Consider the following 14,399-nt stretch of genomic DNA (forward strand, 5'->3'; position numbering starts at 1 on the left):
AAGAACTGCAAATCATAATGCCAAACAAACCCAAACATGTCATAACAGTTAGCTAGTGAGTTGTGGAAATTGTGACGAGAGGGTTGATGATCTGTATCAGCTCCAAGTATAATCTGTTCCTGCTAACTTTTCCAGATTTACCAACTGTACCGTTGTAAATCATGTTCAAGTCACATATAGATACAGTTGGGTACGAGGTGCCTTTTATTGTGCTGATTGTCTAATGAGCTCCCATTTCCTGCATTAGCTGAGACAGATGGATGTAGGTGAAAGGAGGAGTGTAATGAAGCATGGTGAAGGTGGGGGAGAGAGATAGAGATGAGAAATCGTGCACATTGATATGATGAATTTATTCATTTAAACACTTTGAAGCTGATGTTGTCTGCCACAGAAAGGTTAACCTTTAACATTAACTACACCACTTTTAAACATTTTAACACTCGAGCTAATGGCAGATAAACACATTCAGCCTTCGTGACGATAATTCACAAAACACAAACATCATTTGGCTTACCCGTCATATCATCACATCACATCACATCACAGTTTACTTTACAAAACGTAACCATCACACTTTCATATAGTTTGGAGTGGGGTATTAGACAGATTGAATGACAGACTGACATTGGTATCCCTACACTTCTACAAAGTAAATCAATGTCTCCAGAGACACAGACTAAATACAAAACCTGATACAGGTGAGGTGCCATCAGAGGAGAGTCCCACTGACCCAGATAAAGGCCATTTATCATAAATCTAATCATACTTCTATTTGCCAAATGAATGAAAACTACAAACTGTCCAGGGTGTACCCCGCCTATCGCCCAATGTCCGCTGAGATTGGCACAGCTCCCCCCACAACCCTCATGTAGAGGATAAAGCGGTAGAAGATGGATGGATGGATGGATGAACACTATACTTACAGTGTTCACTTGCTGATATGAAACCTTAATTTAACACATCAGGTTTTTAGTTGAGCATGAATGACCCAAAGCAGTTTGTTGCACATCAGGTGTTAAAAAGTATTATTTTTTTGTTTAAAATTAAGGCAATATGCTACTTTACATTCAATGGGTATTTTGCAGAGATTGGAGTAAATCACACATATACAAGTCACAAGCAAGTCTTAACCTTGAGGTTTCAAGAAGGTCCAAAGTCATTCTTGGAAGAATCAACCAGGTCAAGTCGAGTCCCTGCTTTAAATCCAGCAAGTTACAAGTCAAGTCGTATGGAGATTGAAGATAAAGGTAATTTCCCTCATATTTAAACAAAACGACTGTCGTTTTATTTGCCACATAAACACTGTATTACTCATTACTCAAAGCAAGGATTGCTTCATGGTCCCATACAACTGAATTGAACTGTACTTTTCAATTATCAAAATTTCACACCAAAAATGTGCAAATGCATATCTGTATACCTGATTCACAATCTGTCTTGGTAGCAAGAGTGGATGCCAAAAAAAAGCATAAAGGCAATCACATACGATTGTAAGGTGAGCAGGTGTGTCGCTGCAGCACCAACAAACAGTGGAATGCAGTCCCTGTAAGACAACTGCAGAGTTAGTAAGGCACAGGCAGAGGTGTTTAACAGCCTTTTTGTAGTTCAGTCTGGTACATTTCCCACACTTCCTGAACCTGGTCTGAATTCTGTAGAATTGTTGCAATGCCATAGGTCCAGTAACAGCCAAATTTAAAATAAGGCATCCCTTGCTTAAATAAGTCACTTTGAGGAGGATCGGTCAGTGATATTCCTAGGTGTCTCATGCACAGCCCCACATATACGTCTTCAATGTAAACAGGTGGAACGTGCGATGATGCCTCCTGTATCCTTTTGGGTAAATCCATGGAGAACACATAGCCCAGGCCCAAGGCATACGGTGGGTAAACTGACTCAGCGAAGGCAGACACAGGCAGAAACCACTTTGAGTTAGGGTCTCGAAGAACCACAGCATTCCTTGCCACCCGTCCTGTCATGTAGAGATGTCTGGGGGCTTTATTCAGCATGTCTACAAGGTTGTGGACGTTGAGGAAGATGTCTGAATCGATCTTCATGGCGTAGGAGGTTTTGGGGCAGTGGGAACTGAGCCATTCAAACATGACCATGGTTTTAATGGTGAGGTTACTGTAGCTGTCCACAAAGTCACTCTGGAGAATGTCATGGTGTCTCTGGCTCTCTTGCAGGACCTCAATAAAAAGAGATGGACATTTAGTTGAAGAAATTGTTTTTGTAGAAACAAGAGAGCAACCAGTTGTTTATCTATACATTTGGAAAATATAGTGCTCATGTGGAGTCATGTTTCTGGGCACTCACTAGCCTTTTAGGTCTGGTTTTCTGGCCTCCTCAGGGAAACATCCGGCTCATTAGCGCTAAATGCTCTACTTTGTTCACCATCTAGTAGCTCACTGTCTGCTGCTTGGTGCAGGTAGTGCACCATGTGTTTATCAGAGTGTTTTTTTGGCTGCAAACAGCTGCCTGCTGCTGCTATGAACAGGTTTGATTAGAAAGGTGAGGCTAAAAGTTTTGCTGGCTGGAAAACAAAAGCAAAATGTGGAAAAACTCTGTACCGATGAGCTCAGCTTCCAAACAAGCTACTGCACTTCTCCAGTGTATCCCAGCTGACATAAGAAAGGCAGCAAGACCGGCTCAATATCTTACAGGGCCCTAAGCCAAATTTGATCTTCATCAACCCCAATAATAACGCAGTGACATGATGCTTGTGGGAGCGATTTTAAGTCGGTTTTAATTATATCTTGTTCTCTTTTGTGATTCTCTGCTTTCTCCCTCTTTCTTTTTTTCAGCTCCAGAGGGATATACATGTTCACCCTCTCTCTGATGTACAGCGTAGTGTGCAAATGAGCATGAAAGCAGTGCTATTTATAATATTAGTATAATATTATCTAGCCTATTGTGCTTTTTAACAACATGCAACAATAAAATAAACAAGATAATGAAATGTTCAGTGTGGACCCCCTGGTGGTCATGGGGCCCTAAGCAGGCGCTTAGTCCGCTTATGCCTCGGCCGGCTCTGAAAGGCAGGGCACACCCTAGACAGGTACCTAGTCCATCACAGGGCCATCAGTCACTATTACATTCACAACTATGGTCAATTTAGAGTGTTTTTGGACTGTGGAAGGAACCTTGAGAACCCAGAGAAAACCCTAGCACACAGGGAGAGCATGCATACTCCACACAGGCCCAAACTGGAATGCAAACCAGGGATCTTCTTTCTGTGAGCTAATAGTGCTAGCCATGTGCTCCACCATATGGCCCCCAAAGCAAATGTCACCTAAAATGTTGAATAGCCATCAGTAAGTGACCTGGTTTCCAAACTCCATTACAGGAGTTTGTGTTCATAGGTCTTCTTCATAACAACACATTGTCCAAACTATGGTTCCATTTCAAGTCAAATCAATGACTTAGGTATTTCAAGTGGTGGAATGTCAGGGCCCTATCAAAATCAAAAACTTTTTGTTTTTTTTAAATAATTAAATGAATGTGCGTCTGAACGTGTCTGAATTCAATTACTTTTTCAGTACGTTATGATTATATTTCCATGTCATTAAACGCATCACAGCTCCGTGGACCTGCTCTAGTAGTATTGCTAGCCTTTCGTTGAAGCTGCCATTTCCTATTTGGTATAACTTTAATCAAATTTTGGTGCATAGTGACAGAACGTCCCAGGCCCAGTGATGTGTCTGGCGTTTGCCTCTGCTGTTGTCATCAACGAAGTTTGAACCTTTGGTGGGTTTCTCTAAGTGACGTGAGTGATGTGACTTCACACCACCTATCGATCCTGTGTCCGATCTCCTTCGTTTGAAGAGAAGAAAGACATTATTTATATAATACCAGTGTGGGAGCATGGAACGACACGGGTTATGATGAGGTCATTGAAAGGTTCATCACAAAGGATCAGAGGATGGACTTCATTTACAAGTAATAGGTGAGTGTTACGTCTTACTGTTTTGGTGAGATAGTTATTGTGACGTTTTTATATATATATACGTGTATATATATATATATATATATATATATGTATATATATATATATATACATATATATATATACATATATATATATTTATATATATATATGTACACCTGGTGTCAACATTACTGTGGATGAACAGCACAAAGGCGAGATGCAGCTTCATCCATTACATCCCCAGCAAACAAGAAGAATTTGGCATCAAGTCCTGGCTTGCTGCTGATACTAGATACTAGATATGTGGTGAATGTTGCGACATACCTGGGAAGAGACGAGACGCGGAGGCCAGTTCAGGCTTGGAGAGAGTGTGGTGTTGGAATTGGGCCCTTACAGAGGAAAGGGCTGGGACATCGCTAAATATAACTTTTTTACTTCACTTGAGTTGGCAAAAACATTAATCATGGGAAGTTCGACTCTTTATACTGACTCGGATCTTTTACTCTCGGACAGTAAACGAACAAATCTTTTTTTGAGTCATTTCGTTCATTTCGTTAATTTTTACAGCGGGTGGCGCTGTAGCCCTCTTGTGGGCCGCGGTTCTCAAACAACATGGTTTGCTTCAGCCGACAATGCCGCTGTTCACCCACCACACAGATGCTGAAAAGTGACAACGCATCACTCACTGTCTACCGGGACATTTTGAGCACTGTCCACACAGCTGTGACCATTCCGATTTCGGCTCCAAGTGGACTTAAAACACACCATGCAGTGGCTTGTTGTCTACTGTGTCCGACACCGAGGCTCTGGTCTCCGGTTTCTGGTCTCCTGTCTCCAGGTTTCTGATGTATACGCCGGATGCCGGGTTTCAGCTCTCAGCTGTCAGCTGGATAATCCTCATTGTTCTTACTTTTAGTTAGGGTGATGCATTTACATTCCCCGAGAATTGATGTATTATTATTTAAGATCAAGGGCTATTTATTTTATTATGAAGACCGTAGTTATTGTTTTATTTAAAATATTATTATTTAACATATCTTAATTTGAACATTGCTGTTTCATATTATGTTGTGTTTATTTTGTACCATTTGTGTTGCTCTGAATATTTCAAAAATAAATCTGGAGAAACTCAGTACTTGTACTCTTGAATACTTGAGTAGTCTTTTCACTGCATACTGTTTTACTCTTACTCAAGTCATTATTTTCATGAGTACTTTTACTTCTACTTGGGTAATTATTATCTTAAGGTAACTTTTACTTGAGTCATTTTTTTGGCTATTCTACCCTGACAGGATTGGCAAGAGATGGAGAAGAGAAAGCAGTGAAATGCTTTGATCTAAAAAAATAAAAGGGGCTTTTAGCTGTAATTTCAAGAGCAGATTCAATTTGTCTTTGTCAATTCACATATTTCCTCAGTAGAATTCACATTTTGCGTTCTCATATTTACTATCGCGAGTAGCTTGAGAGTTAATGATAAATTGATCAACATTTTAGAAGTGGTGGGGACAAAGTTGTTGATCATAAATAGTGCTGGGGACATGTACCCGACGTATCTGACGCCTAATGCTTATGTGGTAGCTTGTTTTTGTGTCATATGGTGGCTTGTGAAATCTGGTTGCTGAGTGACATAACGGAAGAGGTGGTGGTGATGCTGCAGTAGCCATAGCTGTTGTGTGTGTGTGTGTGTGCACGATCAGTGTGTGTGTATTTTGTATGTGATCGTGACATCAGCATGTATTGGGGTGTGGACACTTTGTGATGATGAATGATTGCAGGTGTCAGTGGACATACAGTGGACAAGTCAGGCCCACCCCCATATAGTTACTTCATGTTTAGTTTGATTGAGTCGGATGTCACCATTATAAGATTCTAACAGTACTGCACAAGGGCTGGTTAACATGTAGATTTGAATGGAAATAGAAATGCAAAGAAATCACTGTAATATGTAAATGACAACAGCTGTTTGGTGAATTTGCTTGGAAAGAAGACACTGAATATATTTGTTACTCAGCAGAGTCACTGGCTGTGTGGCAGTTTTATTAAAATAGGGTGAAGAAGCAAAATAACCATATTTCCATTTTCATTTTCCGTTTCATGCATTTCACTGTAGATATACAGTAAAATTGACAGTGGCGGCCCGTCAGTAGAGGGCGCTAGGGCGCTGCCCCACCTGTCTCACATGAAGAAGAAGATAGGAATCACGTAAAATAATTTTACAAAAATCTCTCTCTCGCTCTGTGTGTGTCTCTCTCTCTCACAGCGATCATTATATCTGATCTTTAAAAGTCAGCTGTTCTTTTCTTTTGATTTGTGTATTGCTTTTTTCTCTTTTCATTAATATAGCCCCCCCGCCCCCCTGCCCACGACACACATCCTTCCTGTCTGTAGTTTTTGTATCTTCTGAATCAGCTGCAGCTGCTCATTCCCTAATCTGTATTTTGCTGTAACTAAATAAATGCTCTTTGATCTTTCCCAACCCTTGAAACATTGTTCTTCTCTCCTGGGCCAGACATCAAGTGATTTGAAAGTTGAAAAGGACCCCCTGTAATTTCAATAATGATACTACTGTATACTCACTTGCTCTTTGAGGACCTCTGACTCATCTCCATCTTTGGAAAGTCCCAGCAAGAAGTAGTGGCTGACTCCGCGGCCCAGCACTGTGGTTTCTTTGCTCCATGTGTTTCGAATTACATCCCGGGCCTCTCTGTTGTGAGGTGCAACTGGGATAATAAGAACCAAGAATGGGTTTTCTTTCCAGCATCTGTCTGGTTCGTCCACTATGAGGTGGTACTCATGTGGGTATGCCACAAAGCACTGGTCAGTTGAGACCTGCAAGCAGAGGAGGTTGCTGTTTGACTGTTTTATGTACTGTGTAGTTTATAACAGCAGTGTGACAGTGTAAAAGAAGGAGACACAGCATGTTAACAGTGACAAAGCTGGATTTATACGACATGCAAAGGTTAGGCAGAAGAACCACTGCAGGTTTTGACGTGCTTAGTAATCCCTGATACATGTTATCAGGTTGATGTACAATTGTATGATTGCATTTTTTATTTGATTTTGAAAAATATAGTGATTATGATAAAATTCTCAGGTTTATAGAAACTAGACATACACCCAAGTAGCTTAAGTGTTATTTTGAAATGTCTCATCGCTGAATACACACTTTTAATCATGAGTAATCTATTTGTTTCCATGTTTCTTGGTTAATTTATTATTTATTGGTTCCAAAAATATCAAAAGATAGTGAAGAAGAGAAGCATAAAAAATTAGCACTCAAACCTGTAAATTGAATATCAAAATTGCTTGTGTTCATTTATAAGTCACTTTATTTGTTGCAGCTTTACTGTGTGATCTGTTTTTACATTATTTCAATAATACAAAATATTAGATGTCGTGGGCAATAGGTTTGCAGTATACAGTAAGGGATTAGTTAAGTGGTTTACCTCTGTAAAGGAATAACACGATGCCTTTAAAGCTTGAGTCTGTAATTTGTTTATGAACCACTTTGTATGTCATATGATGAAATCCTCTTTATTCCTAAACTCCTCTGCATATCCCTGATGCGAAGTCTTTCAAGTCTCTGCCGCCGTTCTGAGGAATAGCAGCGGAAACCCTTGTACGAGCAATCTCGCACATTTAGTGGTGTTAATGTTTTTGCCCTCAGCCACAACATCTGCCACATCTGCTTCCTGTAGCTGTGTGCGCTGTGGTGGAAACATGCCATTTGCTGATACTGACGGTATTACATTATCTTACATTACATGTCATTGAGCAGACACTTTTATCCAAAGCGACTTACAAGGGAATTGAGTACAACCTGCCAGGGGTGGAGTTTAACTTGCGACCATGATGTCTTTTGCACACAGGGCATCGGTCTTAACCACTGAGCCACTCCACCCCCACAGTATCTTTGAATCAGCTGTAAGGGCTGGGCCCTATTTACTGTTTTCTTCCTGGCATGTGTGTGCATGCCCACAGTTCTGTTCATACTTTAACTTTTTGTTAAAGTACGTGTTATGTGTAGCTGCTAGAAGTCACACTGCAACGTCTTTTTTAGATCCTACATGATGGTATTAGCATTCTGCATTTTCTGACAACCAGTAAATAAAATGATGTACGTTTTAAATATTTGTTTAAAATTATTACACCTCAATTCTACCATTCCAAATATGTGCACTTGATCTTGATCTCAAACTCTCCAGTAGCAGGAAATCTGTCTCTTTTCCTTGTATTGTTTGAGTGCTCAGTTCTACATGGGTAAGTGGGGACTTCCTCACAAACACATTTCCAAGGTTACCATTATCTTTCGTGTGTCTTTTGATTAAAAACCAACTGGAACAGAAAGTGTTGTGCTACAGGGCTGTATGGTGTGAATGGGCTCAATTTGCAGGGAATAGGTGGATGACAGAAGTTATGTCACATAGATGGACCTCTGTACACACACATGGACATTACTCATGCTTATGTTTATTATTCTACTGAATTCAAATTACGATTTGTTATTGCACACACACTAATAAGACATTACACACATAAGGCAGGTGCTGGAACAATGGGTGTCTTGCTCAGTGGCACCCATCCAGGGATTTGAACCAGCGACCCTCCAATTATTAGCCCAATTCCTTTCCTCTCTGTCTTTTTTCCCTTGGCAACTTCATTTATCAGAATGTAAAAAGGTTTTTCACAAATAAGGTTTGTAAAATCACTTGCTAATTTCAGATAGCACAGGTACAGAAAACAATACAATTTCACATATTAAAGAGATCTAGATATCGTTTGGTATATTTAGATATCTAAATAGTCTATACTTATTTTGGAGGTGAAGATTTGCTCATTTAGTGCACATTTGCACATCTTTCCTAACCAAAATCATTAAACTGTAAAATTTGTTTAATTAAAGTTCAGTATCACCATACTTCATGCTTTAATTCACTGCACTCAAGGGTTAAAAAAGCAAGAGTGACACTGTCAGTCAGTCATCATCTAACCGCTTTATCCTCCACCAGAGGGTCGCGGGGGGTGCTGTGCCAATCTTAGCTTCATCAGGCGATAGGCGGGGTACACCCTGGACAGTTCGCCAGTCCATCGCAGGGCCACACACAGCTACTGACAAACAACCATTCACTCTCACACTCACTCCTACGGTCAATTTAGAGTGTCCAATTTACCTACTCCCCACATTGCATGTTTTTGGACTGTGGGAGGAAGCCGGAGAACCCGGAGAGAACCCACGCACACACGGGGAGAACATGCAAACTCCATGCAGAAAGGCCCTTGTTCCAACCGGGGCTCGAACCCGGGTCTTCTCGCTGCAAGGCGAGAGTGCTAACCACTAGACCACCGTGTGACCCAAGAGTGACACTGGTTTGGTATAAATAAACTGTGGGGGAGGCTTAAAGGCTTGGACTGGCTCTGGTTCCCAAACAAACTCCACTGCCATCAGCATGACATGGAGGAGAAACGCAGACAAACACTGTCTGGTCTGCGTTATCTCTACTAAGTGTTATCTTCAAGGTGTGTGTGTGTGCGTGTGCGTGTGTGTGTGTGTGAGCGAGAGAGAGGAAGAATCTGCACTGAGTCATTATGTGTATTGATTTCGAGTTTTCTTTCTTCAAAATGACGTGGACACAGGAGCCAGTAAGTATACTCACACTGCAGCCTTCAGTAGTCACGTTGTTGTAAGTCCTCCAAATGTTCCAGGGCCATGATAACTCGGTGCTTGAATTGTGGAAAATAAACATTAAAGTTCCCGTCATGAGGAACAGCATCAAACAAAGCAAACACCTCCTAGCTCTTGTCCATGGAGTCATTTCACTGCCGAGACAAAAAAAGTGAAAATGGACATGTTTAATGCCTCTTAACTGCAACCACAGGACAAAGCTGGAACCAGGAAGCACTTTGCTAATAATGTCAGTGTTATTCATTAGTATTGATTTATTTGTAACTGTTTAGAGACAGGAAAAGGTTCCATTAAGATCTGCATCCACTAGAAATGACCACAACACATGCTGGGCACTAAAATATTCATTATGACAAGTGTGATGTATGCTGTCACTGTGTTCATATTGATTTTTAAGCTGATGATGACTGGACTGGATGTTTTATAAGCATCACAGTAACACAGTACACCAGTCATTTCCCCAATATGAAAGAGCAATGATGCTGTGTCTGGCACTAAAACAGTGGTATCTACTTTTATTTGACAGTAAACAAACCCACGTATAATTCAGTGAACTCTTTCAAATGTGCCCAATGCAGTGACCTCAAACGAGTAACAGTTAAGTTCTGCACTGTATTTGCCCTGAATGCACCTGCAATATGCATTTACAGTGTTAAGAGGAAGTCAAATATCCATAAAACATAAATGATATATTTAACAGGGTCAGTAACTGCAGCATATTTGCAAGGTACTGCAATTTATTAAACACCTGATCATTCTTTTATTTTGCCTTTTCATGTTATAATTACAAGTTTTAAGTTTATTTTTAGATTTTACCCTGACACAGGAGGTTAAGTTGTCATGTGGAACCTTCTGTGTCCCCCACGTCCACTTTTGGGGCTCACCTGGTATTTAAAGGTGTGTCTGACCCTTACCTCTGCCCTGCTGCTGCTGCGCACTGTGGGAGAGGTACGTGCTGTGCGCTTGCGTGTGTTTATTTCCCTGTGCGAATACACTAGAAACATTTAGAAGACGAGTCATAACTATTTACACTGCTCATAACAATTGGTCAGCGGGGTTGAGAGGGAGACAAACAATTTACGAGTGTAGCTGAGAAGAACCTCGAAATCTCTTTTGTTTCCTCGTCGACCACTTGATGAAACATTACATTCATACACGAATGCTGACATTAGCTTCAGTGTTTGCGAGTATAGTACAGACTCCAGTCAGTGTCCCTGAATCATTTCAACAACAGCCAGACAGGAGAGCTCCTGTTACAAAGCTTCCACATGAAACAGCCACACTGAGCCACATGAAATAAACCAAATTCAAAATAAAAAACTTACCATTTGGAAGCAGAACTCTTCAGTTTTTTCCAAGAGGCAGAGTTTGTTTTCAGAGCTGAACGCTCGCAGCAAGGTCTCTCTCTCTCGCTCTCTCTCTCTCTCTCTCTCTCACACACACACACACACACACGCAGCTATAATGAGGATGTGACTCTGTAACTGTCAGACCGCACTATTTGTGTTCTGTTCCAAGGTACGCACACGCCACTGCCTTTTTCCCGACAGTCGACTGCTCTGCCAAGAAAATATTACATTACAGAATGAGCAGATCAATGTTAACAAAGTTAAATATGAATACACGCATTGGATTGGCTCTGACACACACACACACACACACACACACCATAAAGCCTGATGTGTGCTGAGAGCATATGAGTCACCATGCATTCAGACTGCTTTAATCATTAATGCCACACAGTTATACCCTAACCAGAAAACACACCAGTGTCAACACTCTCTCTCTATTTATTCACACAGACTACTTTCAACGTTTGCATTAGTTGTAGCCAATTTAACACTGAACTAAAATATTATATTCTACTCACGGTGCTGAAAATACCTGTTGTCCAGCTGGAGACAGAGGAGCAGGTGGTCAAACACTGAACCATTTGGTAGGGTATTTTCTCGCTGCTATGTTGGTCCACTTTCTTTATCTGCCCATTGACACATTGGACAATTTCCTTTAGTCTATGGTGATTTGATATCAACAAAGTCCTTATCTGTAGAAGCAGCAATATGCAACTGTGTCCACCCACGAGCAACCATGTTCATAAAAGTTCCCTCTCTGGAGTAGATATTCAGACAAAACTTGTCTGGTTATTAAAAGACTGAAATGACTGAAAGACGCTATAGTTTTTTTCACGACACACATTATAGAGAAATACCCTGTAAAGCTCTCGTGTGCCTGGAGTGAAGTGTTAGTGTTGCTGATAAAATAAAATATGCACATGATTTTATTCAGTTCTTAACACAAAGCAAACTACTTAGCTGTGTATCCTGTGCAGCTGGTGTATGTTATGTTATGTTAAGAGGGAGTTTTTTCTCTCCACTGATGCCTAGTGCTTGCTCATTGATGTTGTCTATGTACAGTGCCCTGAGATAACGTATGTTATGATTTGAATTGAATTGAATGCTATTGCCATTTTTTTTTTGGTCAACAAATTATAAATACTTGTCAACACATTTTAAATACTTAGCCATGTGGCTGATGTGTAAAACTTATCTGATAATAGATTTATTTTTGCATCATTAATAGTCTTTTATTGTGTGTTTTTTAAGTGTTAAATTATTTAAATAATCTAGCTCACCGGCTACTGAACAGTGTTTTTTTTTTACACATTTTCTCAGGCACCTGCGGTGAGAAAAACCAAGACCAGATGAGACGTTGGCCACCAGGTCATTTGAGTTTGACACCCCTGTCACATAATTGTGAAACCTGCGTCATCTGAGGTCCATGTATGTATCAGAGGTTTAATGCTCATTTTGTTTATGCTTACTTACATGCTAAACAAAGATAAATTAACCTATTTACCGATGGATTAATACATTACTTTTTAATGATCAATAGATTTTTTTTTAGCACTGAAATGTCAAACACTACTTTGTGGTTGGTTTTTGGTTGATTAATAATTGATGGATTGATAGTAAATTATTTGAGAATGAGTATTGGTAATAATTCATTAAATGCTGTACAGTTTCTTTTCTGGTTCTTCTCTTTTTAACTGTGGAAAGCCCCGTGACTTGATGTACAATGTAGAACAAGCTTTTTACCCACATATCTGAAACTACCGCAGTTCTTTTCCAACCCTAACCAAATGCTTAGTGCAGCAACACAGTGTTTTTCCATCAATGCAAAAATATGTTTTCTCTGGAGAGAATGCAAGGCAGCAACTGTATTTCCCGATAAAATAGAAGAATCTCTGCAAAACATTAACCTCAGAAGCACAAAGATGTACCCTGTCAACTGTTTGTTAGCTTCTCAGTCGATCACCTGTCAGGAAACACAGAACGATTCACACAGAGCAAAATGGTTCCTGTGGCTTCTAAAGGCAGAAGTTCAGTTTCAACACAGTTTCTCTGTGCCATGTTTCGCTTTGTGACCTGAATAATTTTCAGATGGTGAACCAGCCTCAACCACAAAACAAAGCAGAGCTATGTAGGATTTTTACCACAATTTAACAGCTTCTGAGTCACTGTGATGGTTAAATGTCTCGTTATGGGGAGATTAGGGGCTGTTTCCACTCCCCCTACTGTCTGTTAGCCGAAAACCAGTGTTGCAAGATCAGGGCTGCGGACTCATAGTCCTCAGAAATAGGAGGTCTTGCAAAGTCTCGGGTCTTGCAAGAAACAAAAATTGCAATCATTGCAGAACAGGCAAAAGAGAAAACTGTTGTTAGAGAAAGCGAGGAAGTAAGTGTGGCCGAGCGAGGGGCCACACAGAAGTAAATCGGAGTAAATTTACGGTGTCATAAAATGATGTACTACAAATCCCCTTCCAGACACATGCACTCATTGTCCTTGCATAAAAACAATTCTGTCATGATTAGATGAATTTAATCTTTTATTTATCACATGTTTGTTTTCATTTTATGCATATCTATTTGAGATGTATTTGTTGTTTGCATTTGTATTGTACGTTTAGCACTTGTAGTTTGTAAAATGTAGTCGTTTTTTTAACTAGTATCTTATGAAATCAGACATTACAAAAAATAATAATGCAAAAAAATATTTTCACATACACCAGGCTGCAATAATCCCTCATCCTGTCTTCATGGAGTATATTGAAAATAATTTATTTTCTGTGTTTTTAAATCATAAAATGCAGGTGCAGCATGACTAAACCTGGCAATTTAAGGGTTAAAAATGAAAAAAAAAAAAAAATAATCATTCATATTTGATATGTATGGAAAGAACAGATGTTGGTCTAATACCTAAAAAAAATTAAAAATATAAATGTATACTATTTTTATAGCTATGTAATTTGTGAGCACCATTTGGTGCTAGGTGTTAATGCTAGGATTTTTATTAAATATGACATAACAAAAAAAACAATGATGCAAAAAAAAATGATTCAGCTCATCTTTCACTTATACCAGGCTGCAATAATAATAATGATAATAATAATAATAAAAACCCACTTTGCATTAAGTATATTGCAAATAATTCATTTTTTTTTTTGTGTTTTTAGATCATAAAATGTAGATGCAGCATGACTAAATGGCAATTTAGGGTTAAAAATAAAAAAAATCATTAATATTTGATGTGTGTTTTTTTAAAATATTAATGTATATTATTTTTATAGCTGTGTACTTTATGAGCACCAAATGGTGCTCTAGATGTGTAAACGTTACTTTTTTGAAGGTGCATCTAAGGATTAACATCGAATAAAAGTAATTCTGACTTACAGTAACTTTGCAAATAATTGTGGAACTTTGATCTTCAGAGGGTCTTGGTTTCAAATGGTCTT

General features: G+C 39.5%; 1 protein-coding gene across 1 annotated transcript; it reads right to left on the reverse strand.

The window, feature by feature from the left end:
* Nucleotides 1–331: 331 nt before the first annotated feature.
* On the reverse strand, nt 332–11,541 carry LOC122778796 (beta-1,3-galactosyltransferase 1-like). Its single transcript, XM_044040892.1, has 5 exons — nt 11,493–11,541; nt 10,934–11,045; nt 9,580–9,646; nt 6,503–6,754; nt 332–2,186 (listed from the first exon to the last, which is right to left on the reverse strand). The coding sequence occupies exons 1-5, from the start codon at nt 11,539–11,541 to the stop codon at nt 1,587–1,589; spliced, it is 1,080 nt and encodes a 359-aa protein (XP_043896827.1). The 3' UTR covers nt 332–1,586.
* Nucleotides 11,542–14,399: the final 2,858 nt, after the last annotated feature.

The sequence above is a fragment of the Solea senegalensis genome, linkage group LG12 (genome assembly GCF_019176455.1).
Source record: "Solea senegalensis isolate Sse05_10M linkage group LG12, IFAPA_SoseM_1, whole genome shotgun sequence".
Classification (NCBI taxonomy): Eukaryota; Metazoa; Chordata; class Actinopteri; order Pleuronectiformes; family Soleidae; genus Solea; species Solea senegalensis.